General features: G+C 48.0%; 9 protein-coding genes across 9 annotated transcripts; 7 read left to right on the top strand and 2 right to left on the bottom strand.

The window, feature by feature from the left end:
* Positions 1-65: 65 nt before the first annotated feature.
* RhiXN_10001 (Retrotransposon gag protein) lies at positions 66-1,418 on the top strand (the record flags this gene model as incomplete). Its single annotated transcript, XM_043329817.1, has 1 exon — positions 66-1,418. One exon carries the CDS (start codon positions 66-68, stop codon positions 1,416-1,418), a length of 1,353 nt encoding a protein of 450 aa, XP_043182651.1.
* Positions 1,419-2,893: 1,475 nt separating this feature from the next.
* Positions 2,894-6,067, top strand: RhiXN_10000 (Retrotransposable element Tf2 protein; the record flags this gene model as incomplete). The annotated part of the gene is made up of 1 exon (XM_043329816.1): positions 2,894-6,067. The coding sequence occupies one exon, from the start codon at positions 2,894-2,896 to the stop codon at positions 6,065-6,067; it is 3,174 nt and encodes a 1,057-aa protein (XP_043182650.1).
* A 619-nt stretch (positions 6,068-6,686) lies between these two features.
* Positions 6,687-7,322, top strand: RhiXN_09999 (Retrotransposon gag protein; the record flags this gene model as incomplete). Its single annotated transcript, XM_043329815.1, has 1 exon — positions 6,687-7,322. The coding sequence occupies one exon, from the start codon at positions 6,687-6,689 to the stop codon at positions 7,320-7,322; it is 636 nt and encodes a 211-aa protein (XP_043182649.1).
* A 254-nt stretch (positions 7,323-7,576) lies between these two features.
* On the top strand, positions 7,577-9,151 carry RhiXN_09998 (Retrotransposable element Tf2 protein; the record flags this gene model as incomplete). The annotated part of the gene is made up of 2 exons (XM_043329814.1): positions 7,577-8,191; positions 8,243-9,151. The coding sequence occupies 2 exons, from the start codon at positions 7,577-7,579 to the stop codon at positions 9,149-9,151; spliced, it is 1,524 nt and encodes a 507-aa protein (XP_043182648.1).
* A 78-nt stretch (positions 9,152-9,229) lies between these two features.
* On the top strand, positions 9,230-10,735 carry RhiXN_09997 (Retrotransposable element Tf2 protein; the record flags this gene model as incomplete). Its single annotated transcript, XM_043329813.1, has 1 exon — positions 9,230-10,735. The coding sequence occupies one exon, from the start codon at positions 9,230-9,232 to the stop codon at positions 10,733-10,735; it is 1,506 nt and encodes a 501-aa protein (XP_043182647.1).
* Positions 10,736-13,615: 2,880 nt separating this feature from the next.
* Positions 13,616-14,312, bottom strand: RhiXN_09996 (Retrotransposable element Tf2 protein; the record flags this gene model as incomplete). Its single annotated transcript, XM_043329812.1, has 2 exons — positions 13,616-13,678; positions 13,770-14,312. The coding sequence occupies 2 exons, from the start codon at positions 14,310-14,312 to the stop codon at positions 13,616-13,618; spliced, it is 606 nt and encodes a 201-aa protein (XP_043182646.1).
* Positions 14,313-15,396: 1,084 nt separating this feature from the next.
* Positions 15,397-16,752, top strand: RhiXN_09995 (Retrotransposon-derived protein PEG10; the record flags this gene model as incomplete). Its single annotated transcript, XM_043329811.1, has 3 exons — positions 15,397-15,543; positions 15,595-16,614; positions 16,669-16,752. The coding sequence occupies 3 exons, from the start codon at positions 15,397-15,399 to the stop codon at positions 16,750-16,752; spliced, it is 1,251 nt and encodes a 416-aa protein (XP_043182645.1).
* Positions 16,753-16,991: 239 nt separating this feature from the next.
* On the top strand, positions 16,992-20,183 carry RhiXN_09994 (Retrotransposable element Tf2 protein; the record flags this gene model as incomplete). The annotated part of the gene is made up of 1 exon (XM_043329810.1): positions 16,992-20,183. One exon carries the CDS (start codon positions 16,992-16,994, stop codon positions 20,181-20,183), a length of 3,192 nt encoding a protein of 1,063 aa, XP_043182644.1.
* Positions 20,184-20,741: 558 nt separating this feature from the next.
* Positions 20,742-24,644, bottom strand: RhiXN_09993 (Retrotransposable element Tf2 protein; the record flags this gene model as incomplete). Its single annotated transcript, XM_043329809.1, has 4 exons — positions 20,742-21,046; positions 21,641-23,670; positions 23,731-24,081; positions 24,133-24,644. The coding sequence occupies 4 exons, from the start codon at positions 24,642-24,644 to the stop codon at positions 20,742-20,744; spliced, it is 3,198 nt and encodes a 1,065-aa protein (XP_043182643.1).
* Positions 24,645-25,734: the final 1,090 nt, after the last annotated feature.

Here is a 25,734-nt window from a genome sequence, read left to right as displayed (position 1 = left end):
GTACCCCCACGCGCTCTTCTTTGCGGGCCTCTTCACACGCTGGCTGCTCCTACCCACAACCAACCATGGCTACCCGCTCCCAGACGGCCTCTCAAGCTCAATCCCCGTTCAATCAGGGATACATGGAACCCGCACTTCCGCCAACCACCTCTGTCAAATATGGCAAGGTATCCCTTGAACAAGTCACACAACTCCTCCTCAGCCTCCTTGGCCAAGTCAAACGCCTTGAGCAAGAAATTGCCAAGATCAAGGAAGCAGGAGTCAAAACACGGACAAACGTCAAAAACATCTCCCAAACCGTTGATGTTGTCAAGGATGGGCTTAAGTCCCTTCAGTTCCATGGTCCCTGCACACCCAAAGGACCCCAAACCAAGGCTGTGGAAGAAACGCCACGCCCCCTACCAAAAGCCAAGCCTATTGGATTGACTAGTGGGGCCCCCTTCTGGACAGAACCATCCAGGGCCCCACCCGGCCTGGCCCAGCCAACCCCAAGAAGAGCCGCTCCCCCGCAAGCACCATCTCCCCCTTCATCTCCGCGTCTCCGATCCCCGATTGGAGCACCTGCCCCTCTCCCTCCGGCTCCAGCAGCCCACTACCCTGCTCCGGTCAAGGTTGACCACCCCAATGCCTACACAGGCAAAATAGGGAGCAAGGCAAAGCAGTGGCTGACCAGGATGCTGGCCAGGACCCGCCTTAACTTGCGGATGTTTCCAACCAATCAGGAGGTTCTATCCTTCCTCCTGATGAACATGAAGGATTCCGCTGGGGCCTGGGCCCATCCCCACCTTGACCAGCTTGGATCACACCGGGCCATCATTCAAACGGTCAAAGGGTTCAAGTTGGAGTTTTTGGCAGCGTTTGGCGACCCTGATGCCACAAGGGCCGCTGAGCGGAAGATTACCACACTCACACAGTCCGGCACATGTGCGGACTATATTACAAAGTTCAGAACCTTAGCCATGGAACTGGACTGGAATGACGCGGCCCTTAGAGGCCAGTTTGCCCGTGGCCTCCACTGGGAGGTCAGCCGCCAGATTGCAACCTGCAAACACCGTCCCCGTACCCTCCTAGAGCTGCAAAACGCAGCACTTGTCATCAATAACGCCCTCCAAGAGGAGCGTGCTAGCCATCCGCCAAAGGATAGTAAGTCTAGCAGACCACCCAACCCCGCAAGGGGGACGAGTACTGGCCAGTCAACCACCGGTTCAAAGAAACTCTCCGACGATCCTAACTTTGTGTCGGAGGAAGAACAAAATTGCCGCCGCGCCGCAGGCGCCTGCATCAAATGCGGCAAAATGGGCCACAAGTTTGCGGAATGCCGCACGGGCTGGAAAGCCACCCCTATTGAGGACAAGGGGAAGGATAAGGAAACTGCCAAAATTGGCAAAGACTCCAAGTACCAATTGGGAAAAGAGTAAGGGTACCTGCTGCCGCGCGCAAGGACCCCAAGGACTCTGGCTGTATTGAATTTTGTAATATCTCAAGTAGCAATAGAATTTCACCTCTCTTCACTATTCAAATCCAGCCAGAAAAACAAGCGGATAATCTAGAAGTCCTGATAGACTCAGGCGCCACATCATCATTTCTCCACCCACGCACCGCCAAGGCACTACGCCTACCCCTAATAGATCTACCCTTGTTATGTATCACACAATTTTGCATTCACAGCTCACCATCCACAATAATCTGTATATATCTGACTTTCTGATTTAATGGCCATTTGACTCCTATTTTCCATTATTTCTGTCATTACTCTATGTAACGCTCATATTGACTGTATGTGTTACATATCGTTCAATAGAGCTCCTTCCGCTCGTTCTAACGCTGCCTGTCACGTGCTCATACGATAAGATCTCATGGAGATATTAGCTTCACAAGATTCTATCTATGTGGCTCAAGTACCTTACTAATCATTATATTTATATCTTTACATCTAGCTCATCACATGACTAGCTCTAACTTGGGAAATCAACCTTATTCCTAGCTTAGTTGAGTCATACCTCTCATGAGATTACTAAGGTTCTCCTTATCTAGTAATTTCTAGTGGCACTGCGAATCCTGCTTATGAGTCATTCTGCTTGCCACCAGAATGACTCACACTAATGACTCACTCTAAAGTGCTCATTGGCTGCCAAGCATTTCTTGATAGACTGAGTCATGTATTTAGATGTTTCTATTTTTAACTAATTGCAGTTCAACCCAAGAGCAGCCACATTCCATCCTAGTCATATCTGTGCCTTCCCACCCACCAATCAAAGTCTTAGGAAGCACAGTCCTAAGCAAGTCATATTCATACTCTGACTAGGTGAATGACTCAGTAACCTTGCCACTCTAGGGTATAAAAGGGGACTCTTGCATACCCTTGGAGGGCACCCACCCTTCACTCTTACCACTCACTGTTACTGTTGACTGTCACTCTTGGGTTTGGGCTTGCCCCCCTCAATTGTGTGATATTTTGTGCCTCAAGATTTCAAATAACTTAAACTTGTATAAGTGGATCTCCCAAGTACCCATAGTGTGGAAAGGTTGTAGACCTGATACAGAGTTCTTAGGTTAAGTGAACAGAAGGCAATCATCCTTAAAGAAGGATATATACTAAGTAACCAGTTAGTTCCTGCAACTAGGAGTGAAACTTACATAACTATCTCTGCCAAAGGGAACCTGAGCCAGTACTCTTGCTCTTACAGAAATACTTACTAAGACACTTTACACTGAGAAAAGATATATCTGTAGTTGATTGTATTCAAGATAGCTAGACCCAGAGAACCCTAAAGAAGCTACTTCTTTACTTAGCTTGGAAATTGGGAAATCTTCCAACACAGACTCTGCTCAGCACCAGAGTCTCAACCTCTTTTCCCCCAATTTACAACAACCCTCACCCCGCACCGTAACTATGCTTGATGGGTCAAGCCCCCAGGCAGGAAAAATCTGGAAGAAGGCAGTACTCACCTTCACCTATGATGGCAAAAAGATGACGGAGACCTTCCTCATCTGTAATACTGGCAGTCATGCGGCCATCCTAGGTTTGAAATGGTTAGATGCTCACAACCCGGAAATAGATTGGAACACGTGCACCCTCTCCTTCCCACACACTCCACCAGAACATGTGGCCATTGCCAAAGAAGAAGAAGCTGATCAGAACCCTCTTGAAGGAGTACCCTCTGAATACCACCAATATGCTAAGGTGTTTGGAGAAGAAGAATTCAACAAGCTTCCTCCCCATAGGCATTACAATATTGGGATTGAACTCACCAAAGAAGGCCCCCTCAATTCCCCCCTTTACAGTATGACAGATGCCAAGTCTGCCACACTAAAAGACTGGCTCAGGGACGAGTTAAAGGCAGGAAAAATCCGCCCTAGCAAATTTTTGATTAGTTCTCCTGTCATGTTTGTCCCAAAAAAGGATGGCTCTTGCCGCCTGGTTGTAGACTATTGTTGCCTAAATAACCAGACTAAGAAAAACGTGTACCCACTACCCCGTCCCAACAACCTCATGGCCCAGCTCCGTGGTGCCAAGGTCTTCACTAAATTAGACTTGCAATGGGGTCATAACAATGTCCAAGTTAAGGAGGGCAACAAATGGAAGACCGCCTTCCGCACCAAGTATGGTCTTTACAAGTCCTTGGTCATGACCTTTGGCCTGACAAATGCACCTGCGGCTTTCCAACACTTCATGAACAAGTTATTCAAAGACTTGCTCAATGTATGCATCATCATTTACCTTGATGATATCCTTATTTACTCCAAGGATGACACATCACACGCACAACACGTTCACAAGGTATTACGTTGCCTAATGGAAAACCAACTATTCTGCAAGGCCTCCAAGTGTACATTCCATGTAACCTTGGTTGAATATCTAGGGATCATTGTATTGGATAAGGGTTTTAGTCTGGATAAGCTCAAGATCCAGGCAGTTCAAGAATGGCCCACGCCCACCAAGGTTAAGGAAGTACAATCTTTCCTTGGCTTTGCCAACTTCCTCCAGCGCTTTGTTGCCAACTTCAGCCACATGGCTAGGCCACTACACAACCTAGTCAAGAAAGACACACCTTGGAAATGGGATATCAAGGAACAAGAAGCTTTCCAGGGACTAAAAGACGCCATCACCAACGCCCCAGTCCTTTGCCACGCTGATCCATCCAAACCGTATTTCCTAGAGACAGATGCCTCTGGCGCAGCCCTGGGATCCATACTCAGTCAACAACAGGGAGACGGCCGATTGCATCCGCTAGGGTTCCTGTCAGAGTCTTTCAAAGGTGCCGAGCAGAACTACAATACCCACAATAAGGAACTTCTTGCAATCATCTGTTCCTTTGAGTACTGGCGCATTTTCCTAGAGGGAACTCAGCACCCAATCACCATATTCACCAATCACTGCAATTTGGAATACTGGAAGGAATCACGCACATTCAACCAACGCCATGCACAATGGCACTTACTCCTTGCCGGTTATAACTTCCAAATTGTATACAGGCCAGGAAAACAATTGGGGAAGCCAGACGCCTTGTCACGGCAATCGGATCACGCGGATATCCCACCAGAGCCCCAGTCCATGTTACCAGATCCGGTATTTGCCAACATAGCCTTAGTCACACCAGAAAAGGAGCTACAACGGCAGATTGAGTTGTCCCTGGACCAAGACAAATCCCTGGAAGAAATCCTCCAATTCCTGCAGAACAAGTCCAAAACACCCCCCTCCATCAAACGCGCGTTCAAAGATTACAAGATGGAGGCTGGCCTACTGTTCTACCAAGGACAGATTGTGGTCCCTGACGTTGGAACACTAAGGACAGATCTACTATGCATCTTCCACAATAGCCCCTTGGCAGGACATCCAGGAAGACAACGTACTCTAGAATTGGTCTTGCGTAATTACTACTGGCCCAGCATCCGTTCAGACACGTATTGGCACGTAGATTCCTGTGAAACTTGCCAGCAAATTTGGAAGCCTAAATACGCCTCCATCCCCCTGCAACCACTCAAACTCCCATCTAGGCCATGGCAACATGTTTCCTACAATATGATTGTGGACCTACCACGGGATGGAAACAACAACTCCATCCTGGTTATAGTAGATAGCTTCACTAAGTACGGCATCTTTGTTAAATGTTCCAAAAAACTCAAGGCACCCAAACTTGCGGAGCTGTTTCTGGAACATGTATGGAAACGCCATGGGATGCCAGAAAAGACAATATTGGATAGAGGCAGGGTCTTCAATAACAAGTTCTTACGAGCCCTGTACAAGCAATTAGGCATTGATCCTCACTTCTCCTCTGCCTATCACCCCCAGAGCAATGGTCAAACAGAACAAGTAAACCCGTCCATTGAGCACTTTCTCAGGGCTTACTCAGGGATTAATCAACGGGACTGGACAAAATGGTTGCCTATGGCCAAATTTGCATACAACAATGCAGTCCACAGTAGCACAGGGAAAACACCGTTCAAAGCCCTGTACGGGTGGGAACCTACCTTGACACCATCCAACGTCCCTACCAATGTACCAGAAGCAGATGACCTAGCCGAGACAATGGAAAAACAATGGAGGGAAGTGGAATCCGCCCTGCAACAATCTAAGCAACAAATGGTTGACGGAGAAAGTGGGGCCCCAGTAGAATTTGAGGTTGGAGAAGAAGCATGGCTTGATGCCAAGAACGTGAACCTCAAAACCCTAAGCCCAAAACTGACAGAACAACGCTTAGGGCCATTCAAGGTCACCAAAAAAATCTCCGACCGCGCTTACTGGCTTGAACTGCCTCCAACCATGCGTATCCACAATGTCTTCTACATGGGACTCTTGTCTAAAGTCAAAAGGGATGACAAACGCACCTTTGAAAATCGCCCCCCTCCAGTCACTGTGGATGGGGAAGAGGAATATGAGGTAGAAGGAATAACGGACATGGAAGAAAGGAACGGAAAATGGTTCTTCAGAGTCAAATGGAAGGGCTATGGTCCAGAGGAAAACACGTGGGAACCCCGGGAGAACCTCAAAAATGCGGAAAAATTTTTAAAGAAGTACAAAAAAGAGATGAAGAAAAAGGCCCTTAGAGGGGGGGCAGTGTCGTAGACACAGTTGATACCAGGGAATTTATTCCCATTTTCTCGGATTTAAACAAAGGCAAACGGAGAACATTTTCGATCACGTGACTTCGGCGCTTATATCATACGCTCAGCGCCAAGCCACGTCCCCTTCCGCGCTTACCTCAGCACACGTAGCCACCTCCACCTGATGACATCACTATGACACATCAGTGACACGTATGCATGAGTAAGGCCAACTGCAGATTGGGGTTCTTATTTGATACGGTATTTGATATAGTACATTTGTAATTAGCTAGCTTGTAGAATATATAAAGAGGCACACCGACCATGGTAACACCCAGGTCAATTACCTCTTGTTGTATCCCACATTGTACAAGGGCCTTATAGCCCAGTAATCCTACTTAGTCACTAGTTCCACACTGCCTTAAGCGGCCTCACTGCTGTACTTAGATAGCTTGCCATTGCCCTTATAGGCGTAGTCACCGTAGTATAGCTTGTTGTTGTTGTAGGTAGCTTGCTCACCGCCTTACGCGGTTCTCACTTGTATACACCCGGCCGCAAGCGCCCTCTGCCTCAATGTCCTTACAGACGTCTAGGACAAGTTCAACAAGGAGGAGCAGATGGTTGCGTGGATTCTATACCACATGACAGATAAAGCCGCCAACTGGGCTCTCCCCATCATTGGAAATATCATCAAGGGCAAGGGTAACCCTCCTACCACTATCCAGGCCCTAATGGCCAAATTCAAGGAGGCATTTGCCAACCCTGACGCCAAAAGGGCGGCCACCAGGAAGATTGCTGCGTTGACTCAGACCATGACCACGTCTGAGTACGTTACAGAGTTCCGCAACCTTATTGCGGAGCTTGACTGGAATGAAGAGGCGTACATTGCCCAATTCACGTGCAGCCTTCACTGGAAGGTCAAGGAGCTCCTGTCCACCAAGGACAACATCCCCGACAAGCTGGAGGCTATATTCGCCGCCTCCATCAAAATTGATAACACACGTTGGGAAAATGAAGAGAACCAACCCAAGAAGCTCCCTGCCAAGTCCCTGGCCACCGTGGCCACCACATCCACCTCCACCACAACAACGAGGGTCCGCCTATCAGAAGACCCAAATTACGTTACCCCGGAGGAAAGGGACCGCCGCCGCGCATCAGGTCTTTGCATCAAGTGCGGCCAAAAGGGACATGGCATCAAGCAGTGCCCCAATGGCTGGAAAGCCACCATCAAAGAAGTTGCCAAAGTGGCAGAAGAGGAGGGATTGGGAAAAGACTGAAACCAAGGATTATTGTCAAACCCTTGGTTACAAAGAAAGCGCCCCTAGAATCTGTTGTTTCTGAATTTGTATCTATTGCCCTTGATTCAAATAAACGCCCACTCTTATACATCAATCTAATAGCACAGAACTTCCCGACGGCCCCCATTAAAACCCTGATAGACTCCAGAGCCACATTGAATTTCATCTCACCCTCTGTTGTTGAAAAATATAAAATCCTGAAAACCCTACTTGAAAATCCACAAGTAGTGAGAATGTTAGATGGTACCATTTCACAGACTGGTTGCATTTGGCACCAGGTACTCCTCACGGTTTTGGCCAATGGCCACACCCATTCCATTCCTTTCCTAGTTTGCCCAATAGGCAGCACCCCGGCAATACTTGGCATGACCTGGCTCACAAGTGAATCCCCGCTAATTGACTGGCAGCAAGGGTCAATCACATTCCCAGAACAAGTCCAGATTGCATCAGAAGAAGAAGCAGACCAAAATCCATTAGCTGACTTACCTGAGCAATATCACAAATTTGCTAAAGTCTTTGGGGAAGAAGAGTTCAAAGTCTTACCCCCCCATAGGGAATACAATATAGCCATTGACCTAATACCGGACGCCAAACTCTCACCTGGGCCCATTTACGGCATGACTGACGCAGAATCCAAGGCACTGAAACAACACATTGATGAGGAGCTGGCAACAGGCAAGATCCGCCCTAGTACCTCCTTGGCAGGTGCCCCGGTCATGTTTGTGAAAAAGGCAGACGGATCCCTCAGGCTAGTTGTTGATTACAGGAAGCTGAATGACGTCACCCATAAGAACGTATATCCTTTACCAAGGCAGGACAACCTCATGGCTAAACTTAGACATGCCAAAGTCTTCACTAAATTGGACTTATGCTGGGGGTATAATAATGTTTGAATCAAGGAAGGTGACAAATGGAAAACGGCCTTCAGAACCAAATATGGCCTATTTGAATACCTAGTTATGCCTTTTGGTCTTACCAATGCCCCTGCAGCGTTCCAACATTTTATGAACAACTTATTTAGGGATCTTATTGACGTCACTGTGGTCATATACCTGGATGACATACTGATCTTCTCAGAGAAACCCAAGGACCACCCAACCCACGTCAGGGAAGTCTTATCACGGCTACTGAAGAATCAGTTGTTCTGTAAACTCTCCAAGTGCCACTTCCACGTCACAACAGTGGATTACCTTGGTATTGTCATTTCCCCAGCTGGGTTCTCAATGGATCAGAAGAAGATTGAGGCTGTCACCTCCTGGCCCACGCCCAAGACTGTCAAACAGGTCCAGGCCTTTCTAGGCTTTGTCAACTACCTCAGGCGCTTCATCCCCAACTTCAGCTTGGTTGCACGCTCCCTCCATAATCTCACCAAAAAGGAATCCCTCTGGTCATGGGGCAATTCAGAAGAAGCTGCATTCCAAGAATTGAAGGCTTTGGTCACAAAATCTCCGGTCCTAATTCATTCCAACCCTGAACTCCCTTACTACTTGGAAACAGATGCATCAGGAGTAGCCATGGGGGCCATTCTCAGCCAACAAGGAGAAGACAATCATTTACATCCGGTTGCATATATGTCCAAATCTTTTTCAGGGGCTGAAGCTAACTACAATACCCATGACAAGGAGCTTCTGGCAATCATTAAAGCCCTGGAAGAGTGGAGGATCTTCTTGGAAGCCACGGACAAACCAATCCAAGTCTTTACAGATCATAGGAATCTAGAGTACTGGATGCAGGCACAAACGTTTAACCGCAGACATGCCCACTGGAGAATATTCCTGAGCGATTTCAATTTTGAAATACACTATTGACCAGGGAAACAGTCAGGAAAGCCAGACGCCCTATCCAGACAATTGGACTATGTTGATACGCCTCTGGGACCTGAAGTCATGCTACCTGAAGAAGTCTTTGCCAATACTTCAGAGGAAGAAGTTGAAATAGTTACAGAAATCCGCTCCAAACTCAAGGAAGACCCAACCCTGGAGCCCATCATCCAATTCCTGACAGAAGATGCAGACAATGCGCCTCCCTCTATTCAAAAAGCCTACCGAGACTACAATTGGGAAGAAGACCTCCTGTGGTACCGCGGAAAACTAGTAGTACCAGACTTGGAAGCCCTCAAGGAGCAACTATTGAAGGAATTCCATGACTCCCCACTGGCAGGGCACCCCGGACAACAAAGGATGCTCAAACTTGTTAGCAGGAACTATTGGTGGCCCGGAATGAAATCTTCTGCAAAAGAATGGGTTGAATGCTGCCCAGTTTGCCAGGCTAATCGACGCGCACATGCTCCAGTTATCTCCCTGAAACCTCTGGAAGTTCCCCCCTTCCCTTTCCACACAATTTCCTATGACTTTATCACAGGTTTCCCTAAGTCCCAAGGATTTGACGCAATTCTGGTAGTCATAGACTCCTTCTCCAAGTTTGGACACTTCATTCCAACTACCAAGAAGGTCTTGTCCAAGGGATTAGCGGAATTATTTGTCTTGCATGTGTGGAAACTCCATGGATTGCCAGTTAAGACAATATCAGACAGGGGAACCACATTTACAGGGAAATTCCTGAGAGCTCTATACCAACGCCTTGGGATCAAGCCCTCATTCTTGTTGGCCTACCACCCGGAGTCAGACGGTCAAACGGAGAGGGTGAATCAATTCATCGAGTTCTACCTGAGATCATACGTAGCAGCAGACCACTTGGACTGGGCCTCCTGGTTGCCATTAGCGGAATACGCGTACAACAACGCTAAACACTCCGCCACTGGGAAAACCCCCTTTGAGTTGGTTTATGGAAGGAACCTGGTCATGAACCCGTCCAACGTCCCAGCAAACGTACCAGAAGCTGACAACGTGGCTGATACCTTAGCACAAGAGTGGAAGGAAGCGGAATCCGCCCTGAGAATGACAAAGGAAAGAATGGCAGGAACCAAGGGAATAACCCTGGAATTTTCCATTGGAGAAAAAGTTTGGCTAGACGCAAAAAATGTGGAGATACATTCTAACTCCAACAAACTGGACCCCAAGCGCCTAGGTCCCTTCAAGATCACCAAAAAAATCTCCAGCCATGCGTATTGCCTGGAACTCCTGGTAACCATGAAAATCCACAACGTATTCTATGTAGGATTACTGTCCAAAGTCCACAAGTCCCCAAGTCAACCACTTCCGGAACAACCTCCTCCTGAAACAATAGAAGGAGAGGAGGAATACAAAGTAGAGCAAATCATTGACTCTAAAAGACAACGTGGAAAGTGGTTCTACTTGATCAAATGGAAAGGGTATGGCCCAGAAGACAACTCATGGGAGCCGGAAGAACTGTTGGAACACAGCCAGGAAGAGATCAAGCGCTTCAACCAAGCCAGACTCAGAAAGGCTCGTGACACCGCCAAGAGCCTTTAAGGGGGGGGCAATGTTACAACCTCCTTAACTATACTACTGGATTCGGACGATTTTTCTGATATTTTTACTATTTTTTACGAACCCTTTATCTTATGTTTTTTAATCACGTGATCTCGGCGCTTATTATGCCGAGATGCCGCGCCAAGATGCCGTGTCAAGGGCGCTTAGGAGAAATCCACGCTTCTGCGCAGCCCGCAGCATGCTTCTTATTTGTCTTCTGTACTTCTTTCTCTCACGCGCACAGTCCATGTAGATAGTGTGTTTTGTCTATATATACAGCAGGGAAATTGCTTGGAAACACCAAGTCAATTTTACCTTGTCTCATATCCATTGAGGAGGCATCAGCCAGCTAAGTAGCCGGCCCCCAGAAGTTCTGCTGACGCACCACCCCCTTACTTCACTCACCACACCTCCAGGCCTAAGGCCCCCTTGCATTAGCAGTAGATAGTTAGTTGTTGCCGTAAGCAACTTAGTCAGTTAGTAGATAGCCTTAGCTAGTTAGATTACATAGGCTAGTGTAGTAGTACGGCCACAAGCGCCCACCTTTACCAGCAAGTACCCACCTTACAGTGGTGTACAACAGTACTTCCCTGTCTTCTTTCCACGGTAGCTCTTTAGTGCAGCTGATCCCTAAGGCTTCAAAATATTGTCTTAGGGCCTCAAGGTGCCGTACCATGCGGTATGATTCCCAGGTACGGTCTCCCAATTGCCATACTATCTCAAACATTGCGTTATTCCCCTTGCCGCAATGTCCACCTATCCGCTCAACCGCCCATTCATCATCATTGGCTTCTAAGGAGGCTATCTGCTTGTAGTTCCTTCCTGGGAAGCAACAATCCTCATATGGTACATGTGGTTTCAGTAGCAACGCGTGGAATATTGGCTTTATTCCTCTTTGCTTCAAGTTGTTGGGCAACTCTACGTGGTAAGTGGCCCCTTCCTTGACCACACCGTCTATTCTTACTGGCCCAATCCATTGCGCCAATAGCTTGTGTGGTTTCCCCATCAGCACTCTCATGTTCTTGGTACTAACATATACTAAGTTGTTGGTCTTAAACGGTGAAGGTCTTCTATGCCTGTTAGCTTCAACCATCTGACTTATTTGCAAACCAATGATGGCATCATGTGCTATCATTAGTGCGTATTTGATGTTGCAGGCCGCATTGCGTACCCCGTACATGTCAGTATTGGTTTGCACTAATATTGGACGTGGGGTTTGTCCGTAATTCAGTGCAAATGGACTGAACCTGGTGGTCTCCAATCTAGCCAAGTTTACTGCAAACTCAATACTAGGTAATTTGGTTGCCCAGTCTCTCAACGCTGGGTTTATGCACACGCGTATCAGTGCCAGTATTGTGCGTATGAGTCTTTTGGTCTGCCTGTCCGTCTGTGGGTGGAACGCCGGTGACAGTCTCAGTTTGGTACCCAATAGTTCATAGAGCGTCTTCCAGAAGATCAATGTAAATAACTTGTCTCTATTGCTAATGATGATCTTGGGTACCCCGTGCAGCCTAAAGATGTTTGCGTGAAATACCTTGGCCATGTTGTGGGCCATGTAGTCCAATCTTGTTGGTATTAAGTGCGCCATGCACATAAGGTGGTCAATTACCACGCATACCATGTTGAATTTACCCAGTAGGGTTGCGGATTCTGTTAATGGTCCCAGGAAATTGACGCCAATCTGTGCCCACGGGTATTTGGGTACTGGTGTCGTAGACACAATCGATACCACGGGATTTATTCCAATTTTCTCAAATTTAAACGAAGTAGAACGGACTACATTTTCAATCACGTGACCTCGGCGCTTATCATACGCTAAGCGCTGAGCCACGTCCCCTTCCGCGCTTAAATCAGCATATGTAGCCACCTCCACTTGATGACATCATTATGAAACGTCAGTGACATGTATGTATGAGTAAGGCCGCTTGCAGAGCAGGGTTCTCATTTGATACAGTATTGCATATGATTGTATTTGTAATTAGGATAACTCTGTAATATATAAGGAGGCCAACCAACCATGGTAACACCCAGGTCAATTACCTCTTGTTGCATCCACCCATTGTATGAGGGCCTTAAGCCCAGTAACTACTTAGTTCACATCATCTACACTGCCTTAAGCGGCTTCCTTGTTGTACTTACATAGTCCACCATTGCCCTTACGGCCTTGGTCACCTTAGTATAGCTGGTTGTTGTTGTAGGTAGCTTGCTCACCGCCTTAAGCGGTATTTACTTAGATACATCCGGCCGCAAGTGCCCACCTCCTCAACGTCCTTACAGACGTCTAGGACAACCGGTAATGGTTTCAGCAGCCCGTATTGTCCTAGACGTCTGTAAGGACGTCAAGGGCGCGGGCGCTTGTGGCCATGTGGATGTACAGTTAGTACTGCTTAAGGCGGCGAGGTCTACCCTACAACGTCTAACTACTAAACAACAATGACCAAGGCCGTATGGGCAATGGCAAGCTACATATGTACAGCAGAGTCAACGCTTAAGGCGTTGTAGTACTACTTAGTGAGTCTGGCTGTAAGGCCTTGTACAAGTGGGGATGCAACAAGAGGTAATCAACCTGGGTGTTACCATGGTCAGTTGGCCTCCTTATATATTACAGGACTATCTAATTACAAATACAACCATATGCAATATCATAACCAATAAGAACCCTGCTCCGCAGTTGGCCTTACTCATGCATACGTGTCACTGACGTGTCATGATGACGTCATAGGTGGAGGTGGCTATGTGTGGTGAATAAGCGCGGGTGGGGATGTGGCTTGGCGCTTATTGTATGATATAAGCGCCGAGATCACGTGATTGAAAATGTAGTCCGTTCTACTTCGTTTAAATTCGAGAAAATAGGAATAAATTCCCTGGTATAGAGTGTGTCTACAACACTGCCCCCCCTCTGAGGGCCTTGGCAGCGCCAAGGGCCTTCTTTCTCATGTCCTCCTTGTATTTTTTTCAAAATCTTTTCCGCGTTTTTTAGGTTTTCCCAAGGTTCCCATGTGTTCTCTTTGGAGCTGTAACCCTTCCATTTTACCCAAAAGAACAATTTCCCGTTGCGTTCTTCTGCGTTGGTTATTCCTTCTACCTTGTATTCTTCCTCTCCGTCCACAGTGACTGGTGGCGGGCGGTTTTTGAAGGTTTGTTTGTCGTCCCTTTTGACTTTAGATAGAAGTCCCACATAGAACACATTGTGAATGCGCATTGTTGGGGGAAGTTCAAGCTGGTAAGCGCGGTCAGATATTTTCTTGGTAACTTTGAATGGGCCTAAGCGTTGTTCTGTTAGCTTTGGGCTCAGGGTCTTGAGGTTGACATTTTTGGCGTCAAGCCATGCTTCCTCTCCAATCTCAAATTCTAAGGGGGTTCCTGATTCCCCGGCAGTCATTTGTATCTTTGATTGCCGGAGGGCAGCTTTGACTTCTCTCCATTGTGCTTCCATTGTTACCGCAAGGTCATTGGCTTCTGGTACATCTGTTGGGACGTTGGACGGTGTCAAGGTGGGTTCCCAGCCATATAGGGCCTTGAACGGTGTTTTCCCTGTACTGCTATGTACTGCGTTATTGTAAGCAAATTCCGCCATGGGAAGCCATTTGGTCCAGTCCTGTTGTAGACACAGTCAATACCAGGGAATTTATTCCCATTTTCTCGAATTTAAACGAAGTAGAACGGACAACATTTTTGATCACGTGACCTCAGCGCTTATATCATACGCTAAGCGCCAAGCCACGTTCCCATCCGCGCTTACCTCAGCACACGTAGCCACCTCCACCTGATGACATCACTATGACACGTCAGTGACACGTATGCATGAGTAAGGCTGACTGCGGAGCGGGGTTCTTATTGGTTATGATATTGCATATGGTTGTATTTGTAATTAGATAGTCCTGTAATATATAAGGAGGCCAACTGACCATGGTAACACCCAGGTTGATTACCTCTTGTCACACCCCCACTTGTACGAGGCCTTATAGCCAGATCACTAAGTAGTTACTATACGCCTTAAGCGTTGACTCCACTGTACATACGTAGCTTGCCGCCGCCTTATAGCGTGTGGTTGTCGTAGTAGGATAGCTCGTTGTTGTAGGTAGCACCCCCACTGCCTTACGCGGTTTCCCACTCAGTACATACAGCCACAAGCGCCCGCTGCCTTGACGCCCCTTAAGGACGTCTAGGACACTAGGTAATTGACCTTAAGTTGGTTGCAAACCGTGCCCACTAGCACACCCATACTTAGCCCAACAACAAGAAGGTCCCTAGTACTAGCACAAGGGAAATCAGGTGATTGGGATTGCCTTTTGCTGTCAATAATCAAACCAGCGTTGTCCCCACCTAGTACCAAATTGCTATAAGGCTAACGGGTTCTAATTGTCCGCATACCACCGGTCGCCGTACCATTTGTTAGCGACCCTAGACAGCCAATCCACCCGCTTGCAGAAGCACTGCCCCGCATCACGCCCGTCCATGGCAGCTGATCAGGGTAAGAACTGTCCAACGCTAGGCCGGTTGAGGCAAGGGTTTAGCGTACACATACGATAAAATGCTCATAAGTCCTGATATAGGCATCCACTAGTCCCCCCACACCTTCCACCATTACCTCCTGTACCCCCCCTTGTTCTTCTTCCCGGGCACCTACCCACGCTGGCCGGTTGTACCCCACACACACCATGGCAAGCCGCTCCCGGCCGCCCTCTCAAGCCTGCTCCCCTATTGATCAGGGAGAGTTGGGACCCTTCCTTCCGCCAGCCTCCCCTGAGCTCAGCAAAGTATCTCTCAAGCGGGTCATCCGCCTCCTCTGGGGACTCCAGTCCCAAGTTGACCGCATCAAGCGGACCCTTGCGGAACAAGTTGAAACTAGTTGAGAGGTTTGCACCAACATCAAAAATGTTTCCCAAACGGTCAATGCTGTCAAGGATGGGCTTGCCCAACTCCAGCACTCCCGGGGTCCCCACACCCCAGAAGAACAAAAACCCCCTGCGGTGGAAGAAACACCCAGGGCCGTGCCAAAAGTTGAGCCTGTTGGCAAGACTCAACCTTTCCTTGGGGCCCCAGCCCCTATCCTCTCTGCAGGGGCCCCCAGGCGCGACCCCCTTACTCTCTTCAACCCCTATCCCTCCTCCTCCTTCCCTTTGGGACCGGCTCCAGCCCCCCAGGGACCTCCACCTGCGCCTGTCATTGCCCCGGCGCAGCCTCCAGCCCCCTCCACTGTAAAAGTGGATCATCCAGACGCCTTCAAAGGCAAAATAGGCTTGGAGGCCAAACAATGGCTGACACAAATGTTAGCCTGGGTATGCCTGAACCAGAGGCAATTCCCCTTGGACTTGGAGGTCCTCAGTTTCCTCCTCATGAATATGACGGAGGCCGGCGGAGCCTGGGCTCATCCCCATTTGGACCAACTAGGGTCCCACCGCGCACTCATCCAGACCATGGATGAATTCAAAGTCAAATTCCTGGCTGCTTTTGGCAACCCAGACGCAACCAGAGCAGCAGAGCAGAATATTACTTCCCTTACTCAGACCGGCACTTGTGCCAAATACATCACTAAGTTCCGCACTCTGCAAATGGAACTCGACTGGAATGACGCCGCACTTTGCGGCCAATTTGCGCGTGGGCTTCACTGGGAAGTCCAAAGACAAATTGCCACAAGGGAGAGGCAACCCCGCACCCTGAGGGAATTGCAAGATGCATCCCTCATTATCAACAACACCCTCCAAGAGGAACGCGCCAGCCACCCGCAGCAGGGTAATAAGCCTGGCAAAACCTCAACCACCCCCAACCGGGGGGCAAGTACCGGCCAACAGGCCACCAAAACCGGTCCCCTCTCCTCCAACCCTAACTATGTCTTGGAGGAAGAACGCAACCGCTGCCGCACAGAAGGCCTCTGTGTGAAATGCGGCAGAGCCTGACACAAATTCGCCAAATGTAGAACCGGCTGGAAGGCTACCCCTAAGGAGGATAAGGGGAAAGCCAAGGAAACCGCCAAGATTGGCGAAGACTCCAAGTACCAATTGGGAAAAAAGTAAGGGTCTCTGCTGCTGCGCGCAAGAACCCTATGGACACTAGTTTTGATTGTATAGAAATTTGTCATGTATCTACTGCCTCCAAATTGTCACCACTTTTTACCATCTCTATACAACCAAAGTAAGCGGAACCAATAGAAGTCCTGATTGATTCAGGCGCCACATCATCCTTCCTACATCCACGCACCACGGAACTACTCCACCTCCCACTCATTGACCTCCCTTCACCCCATACCGTTACTATGCTTGATGGGTCAAGCCCCCAGGCTGGCAAAATTTGGAAAAAGGCTAACTTAACCTTTTCCTTTGATGGCAAATCAATGACTGAGACCTTCCTCATTTGCAACACAGGGTCTCATGCCGCCATCCTAGGGCTAAAATGGCTAGACGCACATAATCCAGAAATTGATTGGAACGCACGGACCCTCTCCTTTCCCCATGCACCACCAGAACACGTGGCTATTGCCAAAGAAGAGGAAGCAGACAAAAACCCTCTTGAAGGAGTACCCTCCAAATACCATCAGTACGCCAAGGTATTTGGAGAGGAAGAATTCAACAAGCTTCCCCCTCATTGGCATTATGACATTGGGATTGAACTGACAGAGGAAGGGCCTCTTAACTTGCCCCTTTACAGTATGACCAATGCCAAGTCCGCCATGCCTAAGGATTGGCTCAGGGACAAGTTGAAAGCTGGGAAGATCTGTCCCAGCAAATCCTCAATTAGCTCCCCCGTCATGTTTGTCCCCAAAAAAGATGGCTCCTGCCGCTTGGTAGTTGACTACCGTTGCCTGAATAATTGGACCAAAAAGAACGTTTATCCATTACCCTGCCCAGACAACCTCATGGCCCAACTCCGTGGTGCCAAGGTCTTTACTAAGCTAGACCTATGCTGGGGGTACAACAACATCCAAGTTAAGGAAGGTGATGAGTGGAAAACCGTGTTCCGTACCAAATATGGCCTTTACAAATCCCTGGTGATGACCTTTGGCTTGACAAATGCCCCTGCCTTGTTCCAACACTTCATGAACAAACTATTTAAGGATCTTCTAGATGTATGCGTCATTATCTACCTTGACAATATCTTGATCTATTCCAAAAATGAAGCGGACCATACCCAACACATTCACAAGGTACTAAGGCAGCTAATGGATAACCAATTATTCTGTAAAGCATCCAAGTGTACCTTCCACGTCACATCTGTGGAATACCTAGGGATTATTGTTTTGGACAAAGGTTTTAGTTTGGATAAGCTCAAAATCCAAGCAGTCCAGGAATGGCCAGTACCAACTAAGGTCAAGGAAGTCCAATCTTTCTTAGGGTTTGCCAATTTCCTACAACAGTTTGTTGCCAACTTCAGTCACATAGCCAGGCCACTACATAACCTGGTCAGGAAAGACACACCGTGGAGATGGGATGTCAAAGAACAGGAAGCCTTCCAGGGACTAAAAAATGCCATAACCAATGCCCTGGTCCTCTGCCACGCCGACCCATCCAAACTGTACTTCCTGGAAACAGACGCCTCTGGCGCAGCCTTGGGTTCCATACTTAGTCAACAACAAGAAGATGGTTGCTTGCACCCATTAGGGTTCCTATCCAAATCATTCAAGGGAGCCAAGCAAAATTACAACACGCACAACAAGGAGCTCCTAGCTATTATCCGCTCCCTTGAGTACTGGCGCATCTTCCTAGAAGGAACTCTACACCCAATCACTGTGTTCACAGACCACCGCAACCTGGAGTACTGGAAAGAATCCTGCACGCTCAACCGTCGCCACGCACAATGGCATCTCCTACTAGCAGGATATAATTTCCAGATCGTCTACCGTCCAGGGAAACAGTCAGGGAAACCGGATGCTCTCTCACGTTGCTCAGATCATGCCGACATTCCTCCCGCCAACCAAACAATGCTTCCAGACCCTGTATTTGCTAACGTAGCCTTGGTAACCCCTGAGAAGGAGCTCCAATGTCAAATTGAGGCCGCCCTAGATCAGGACAAATCACTGGAGGAAATATTACAGTTCCTCCAGAACAAGTCTAAGGCACCACCCTCTATCAAACGCGCATTCAAGGATTACAAGATGGAAGCAGGCCTGCTATTCTACCAAGGGCGGATTGTAGTCCCTGACGTTGGAACACTAAGGGCAGACCTACTCTGCATCTTCCACAACAGCCCCTTGGCAGGACATCCAAGAAGACAGCGCACCCTGGAGTTGGTATCAAGGAACTACTACTGGCTGGGCATCCGTTCTGACACATACTGGCACATTGATTCCTGCAAAACTTGCCAACGGATCTGGAAACCAAAGTACGCATCTATCCCACCTCAACCTCTGGAACTCCCATCACGCCCCTGGCAACACATGTCATACAATATGATAGTAGACCTGCCCAAAGACAGAAACAATGACTCTATCCTAGTCATTGTGGATAGCTTTACCAAATACGTCATTCTGGTAGAGTGCTCCAAAAAGCTCAAGGCCCCGGAATTGGCAGACCTATTTCTACGCCACATATGGAAACGCTACGGCATGCCTGAAAAGACAGTATCAGACCGTGGACGGGTTTTTAATAACAAATTCCTAAAAGCCCTGTACCAACGCCTGGGTATAGATCCCCACTTCTCCTCAGCCTACCACCCTCAAAGTGATGGGCAGACAGAGCGCGTAAATCCCACGGTTGAACACTTCTTATGGGCCTATTCAGGAGTAAACCAAAGGGACTGGGTCAAATGGTTACCAATGGCGGAGTTTGCCTACAATAATGCGGTGCATAGTTCAACAGGCAAATCTCCTTTTAAGGCACTGTACGGTTGGGAACCCTCCTTGACCCCAAGTAACGTCCCAACAGACGTCCCTGAGGCAGACAACTTGGCAACCCAAATGGAGGCACAATGGCGGGAAATAGAGGCTGCGCTCCGGCAATCAAAGACACGCATGGTGGCCGGAGAAGCAGGAGAACCACTCGAATTTGAAATTGGGGAAGAAGCCTGGCTAGACGCCAAGAACATGAAGCTAAAGACCCTGAGTCCTAAGCTAACCAAACAACGCCTAGGACCCTTCAAGGTAACCAAGAGAATCTCCAACCAAGCATACCGCCTAGAACTCCCGCCAACAATGAGAATCCACAATGTCTTCTACATGGGACTTCTGTCAAAAGTCAAAAGGGACAAAAAGCGCAGCTTTGAGAACTGGCCTCCACCTGTCACCGTGGATGGAGAAGAAGAATACAAGGTCAAAGGAATCACAGACATGGAAGAAAGGGACGGGAAATGGTTCTTTAGGGTAAAATGGAAAGGCTACGGATCAGAGGAGAATACCTGGGAGCCAAGGGAAAACCTCAAAAACGCCAAAAAAATCCTAGAAAAATTTGAAAAAGAAATGAAAAAGAAGGCCCTTGGCGCTGCCAAGGCCCTTAGAGGGGGGGCAGTGTTGTAGACACAGTCGATACCAGGGAATTTATTCCCATTTTCTCGAATTTAAACGAAGTAGAACGGACAACATTTTCGATCACGTGACCTCGGCGCTTATATCATACGCTAAGCGCCGAGCCACGTCCCCATCCGCGCTTACCTCAGCACACGTAGCCACCTCCACCTGATGACATCACTATGACACATCAGTGACATGTATGCATGAGTAAGGCCAACTGCGGAGCGGGGTTCTTATTGGATTAGGTATTGCATATAATGTATTTGTAATTAGTTCCTATGTAGAATATATAAGGAGGCCAACCAACCATGGTAACACCCAGGTCAATTACCTCTTGTCACACCCCCACTTGTACAAGGCCTTATAGCCAGATCACTAAGTAGTTACTAAACGCCTTAAGCGTCAACTCCACTGTACATACGTAGCTTGCCGCCGCCTTATAGCGTGTGGTTGTTGTAGTAGGATAGCTTGTCGTCGTAGGTAGCACCCCCACCGCCTTACGCAGTTTCCCACTCAGTACATACAGCCACAAGCGCCCGCTGCCTTGACACCCCTTAAGGACGTCTAGGACAAGTCCCTCTGGTTAACCCCTGAGTATGCTCTAAGGAAATGTTCTATTGAGGGGTTTACCCATTCCGTTTGGCTGTTGCTCTGAGGGTGGTATGCCAAAGAGAAGTGGGGGTCTATTCCCAAACGTTTGTATAGAGCTTTCAGGAATTTGTTGTTGAAAACCCTTCCCCTATCTGAGATTGTTTTTTCAGGCATCCCGTGCCGTTTCCACACGTGTTCAAGGAACAATTCCGCTAGTTTGGGTGCCTTGAGCTTTTTGGAGCATTTGACAAAGATACCATACTTGGTGAAGCTGTCAACTGTTGTACGCCAACTGTAAGGTTGGGTACACGCTAGTGGGCAGGCGCTTATGGCCGTACTACTACAGACACTGCTTATGTAACTAACTATCTAGGCTATACTAATACCGCTTAGGGCGGTCTACTACCTCTATACTACTGCAAGGGGGCCTTAGGCCTGGGAGGTGTGGTGAGTAAAGGGGTGGTGAGCGTCTGGGAACTACTTGGGGCCGGCTACTTAGCTGGCTGGCTACCTTCTCTAATGAGTAAGAGACAAGGTAAAATCAACTTGGTGTCTCCAAGCAATTTCCCTGCTGTTTATATAGACAATGCACACTATTTACAAGGTCTGTGCGCGTGAGAGAAAGAAGTATAGAAGATAAATGAGAAGCGTGCTGCGGACTGTGCAGAAGCGTGGATTTCTCCTAAGCGCCCTTGGCACGGCATCTCGGCGCGGCATCTCGGCATAATAAGCGCCGAGATCACGTGATCGAAAAACATAAGATATCAAGTCCGTAAAAAATACTAAAAATAATAGAAAATTCGTCCAATTCTGATGGTATATGTAAGGAGGTTATAACATTGCCCCCCCCCAAAGGCTCTTGGCAGAGTCACAAGCCTTTTTCAGTTGCAACTTGTTGAAGCGTTCAATCTCCTCTTGACTATGTTCAAGTAGCTCCTCTGGTTCCCATGAGTTGTCCTCGGGTCCATATCCTTTCCATTTGATTAAGTAAAACCATTTACCCCGTTGCCTTTTGGAGTCAATGATCTGTTCTACCTCGTATTCCTCTTCTCCCTCTATTGTTTCAGGGGGAGGTTGTTCCAGGAATGGTTGGCTTGGGGATTTGTGTGCCTTGGATAATAATCCTACGTAGAACACGTCATGAATTTTCAGAGTTTCCGGTAGCTTGAGGCGGTACGCGTGACTGGAGATTTTTTTGGTGACTTCAAACGGTCCTAGCCGTTTTGGATCCAGCTTGTTGGAGTTTGTTCTAAGTTCCACGTTTTTTCTGTCCAGCCAGACTTTTTTGCCCACAGAGTATTTTGGTACCACTCCTTTTGTGCCTGTCATGCGCTCCTTGGTCATTCTGAGTGCTGACTCCGCCTCTTGCCATTCTCGGGCTAGTGTATTGGCCACTTGGTCAGCTTCTGGGACGTTGGCAGGAACGTTAGATGGATTCATGACGGGATTTCTTCCATAAACTAATTCAAAAGGGGTTCTTCCGGTGGCGGAGTGCTTTGCGTTATTGTAGGCATATTCCGCTAGTGGCAACCAGGTAGCCCAGTCCAAGTGGTCGGCGGCAACATATGATCTGAGGTAGAATTCTATGAACTGATTCACCCTTTCTGTTTGGCCATCTGACTCTGGGTGGTAGGCCAAGGAGAAGGCTGGTTTGACCCCAAGTTGTTGGTACAGAGCTCTTAGGAATTTCCCTGTGAATGTTGTTCCACGGTCCGAGATGGTTTTGACTGGTAATCCGTGTAGTTTCCAGACATGACTAATGAATAAGTCGGCAAGGCCCTTAGCTGTGACCTTCTTTGTGTTTGGGATGAAGTGTCCAAACTTTGAGAAGGAGTCGATGACTACTAGTATTGCATTGTGCCCGTTTGACTTAGGGAAGCCCGTAATGAAATCGTATGAGATGGTGTGAAAAGGGAACAGGGGGACTTCTAAAGGTTTAAGGGCAATGGTTGGTGCGTGAGCTCGTCGGTTGGCTTGGCATACTGGGCAGCATTCGACCCATTCCTTGGCTGAGGACTTCATACCGGGCCACCAGTAAGACCTGCTGATCAATTCCAGTGTCCTTTGTTGTCCTGGGTGGCCTGCCAGTGGAGAATCGTGGAATTCTTTTAGCAGTTGTTCTTTCAGGGGCTCTGAGTCTGGGACTACTAGTTTCCCTTGGTACCATAGAAGGTCTTCCTCCCAGTCATAGTCTTGGTAGGCCTTTTGGATAGAGGGGGGTGCGTTATCAGCGTCTTCCGTCAGAAACTGGATGATAGGTTCTAGGGATGGGTCCTCCCTTAGTTTGTTCCGGACTTCTGTGACAATTTCAAGTTCCTCTTCTGATGTGTTGGCAAATACCTCGGCTGGTAGCATAACCTCTGGTTCCTGGGGCGTATCCGTATAATCTGACCTCCTGGATAAGGCGTCAGGTTTTCCTGATTGTTTCCCTGGGCAATAATGTATCTCAAAATTGAAATCACTCAGGAATACGCGCCATCTAGCATGTTGTTGGTTGAAGGTTCTTGCCTGCATCCAATATTCAAGGTTGCGATGATCTGTGAACACCTGTACTGGTTTGTCCGTGGCTTCTAAGAAGATCCTCCATTCCTCCAGGGCTTTAATGATTGCTAGAAGCTCTTTATTGTGGGTGTCATAGTTTGCTTCTGCTCCTGAGAACAATTTTGACATATAGGCAATCGGATGTAGTCTGTTGTCCGGGCCTTGTTGACTAAGGATTGCCCCCATGGCTACTCCTGATGCGTCTGTCTCTAGGTAGTAGGGGAGTTTGGGGTTGGAATGAATCAGGACTGGGGACTTTGTGACCAGGGATTTCAGTTCTTGGAATGCCTCTTCTTCTTGGTTACCCCAGGACCATGGGGTTTCCTTTTTTGTAAGGTTGTGCAGGGAACGTGCTACCAAACTGAAATTGGGGATGAAGCGACGAAGGTAGTTGACAAAACCAAGGAAGGCCTGAACTTACTTGACTGTTCTGGGTGTGGGCCAGGAAGTGACGGCTTCTATCTTCTTTTGATCCATTGAGAAGCCTGCAGGTGAGATGACAATTCCTAGATAATCCATGGTGGTAACGTGGAAGTGACATTTGGACAGCTTGCAGAACAACTGGTTCTTCAGTAGTTGTGATAGGACTTCTCTGACGTGGGTTGGGTGGTCCTCGGGTCTCTCTGAGAAGATCAGTATGTCATCCAGGTATATGACCACAGTGACGTCAATAAGATCCCTGAATAAGTCGTTCATAAAATGTTGGAACGCGGCGGGGGCATTGGTAAGACCAAAAGGCATAACTAGGTATTTGAATAGGCCATATTTGGTTCTGAAGGCCGTTTTCCATTTGTCACCTTCCTTGATTCAAACATTATTATACCCCCAGCGTAAGTCCAGTTTAGTGAAGACTTTGGCATGCCTAAGTTTAGCCATGAGATTGTCCTGCCTTGGTAAAGGATATACATTTTTATGGGTGACGTCATTCAGCTTCCTATAATCAACAACTAGCCTGAGGGATCCGTCTGCTTTTTTCACAAACATGACTGGGGCACCTGCCAAGGAGGTACTAGGGCGGATCTTGCCCGTTGCTAGCTCCTCATCAATGTGTTGTTTCAGCGCCTTGGATTCTGCGTCAGTCATGCCATAAATTGGACCAGGTGAGAGTTTGGCGTCCAGTAATAAGTCAATAGCTATATTGTATTCCCTATGGGGGGGTAAGACTTTGAACTCTTCTTCCCCAAAGACCTTAGCGAATTCATGGTACTGTCCCGGAAGGTCTGCTAATGGGTTGATATCTGCTTCTTCTTTGGATGCTATTTGGGCCTGTTCAGGAAACGTGACAAGTCCCTGTTGCCAGTCAATCAAGGGGGCTTCCAATGTGAGCCATGTCATGCCAAGGATAGCCGGGGTGTTGCCTATGGGGCAAACAAGAAAAGGAATGTGGTGGAAATGGCCGTTGGCCAAGACTGCAAGTTGAACCTGGTGCCATATGCAACCAGTCTGAGATATTGTACCATCTAACATCCTCACTACTTGTGGGTTTTTGAGTAGGGTTTTTGGGATTTTGAGTTTTTCTACTAGAGCGGGGGATATGAAATTGGAGGTAGCGCCGGAATCTATAAGGGTTTTGATGGGTTCTGCCTGGGAGTTTTGGATGTGTAGATCAATGAATAATAGCGGTTTTTTATTAGAATCGAGTCCGACAGAAACAAATTCTACGCAAGTATCTACAATGTCCTTTTTTGGAGTCGGGGGCTTGGCAGCGGTCCTTGACTTCACTCTTTTCCCAAAACCTCTTCTCCCGCTACTTTGGTGTTACAACCTCCTTACATACACCATCAGAATCGGACGAATTTTCTATTATTTTTAGTATTTTTTACGGACTTGATATCTCATGTTTTTCGATCACGTGATCTCGGCGCTTATTATGCCGAGATGCCGCGCCGAGATGCCGTGCCAAGGGCGCTTAGGAGAAATCCACGCTTCTGCGCAGCCTGCAGCACACTTCTCATTTGTTATGTGTACTTCTTTTCACACGCGCACAGACCATGTAAATAGTGTGCCTCTGTCTATATATACAGCAGGGAAATTGCTTGGAACCACCAAGTCAATTTTACCTCGTCTCATACCATTGAGGAGGAACATCCCCAGCCAGCTAAGTAGCCGGCCCCCAGTAGTTCAGAAGTTAACCCCGCTTATTACACTCACCACACCTCCTGGGCTAAGCCCCCTTTGTCATTAGATAGTAGAACGCTGCCTTACGCAGTTGGTAGTATAGCCTTAGATACAGTAGATTAGATAAGCAGTGTTGTATTAGTTACGGCCTTAAGCGCCTGCCACTAGCGAGTACCCACATTACAGTGGTGTACAACATTGTAAAATTGACTTCTAGTAGGCTTGATCAACAAGGAGAGGACCCCCTGTACTAGCACGAGGGAAATAACCAGATCGGACTCGCCTTTTGTCTTCAATAATCAAACAG

The sequence above is a fragment of the Rhizoctonia solani genome, chromosome 8 (genome assembly GCF_016906535.1).
Source record: "Rhizoctonia solani chromosome 8, complete sequence".
NCBI lineage: Eukaryota > Fungi > Basidiomycota > Agaricomycetes > Cantharellales > Ceratobasidiaceae > Rhizoctonia > Rhizoctonia solani.
The sequence above is the reverse complement of the archived record's forward strand: the minus strand, read 5'-3'. Positions and strand labels throughout refer to the sequence as shown.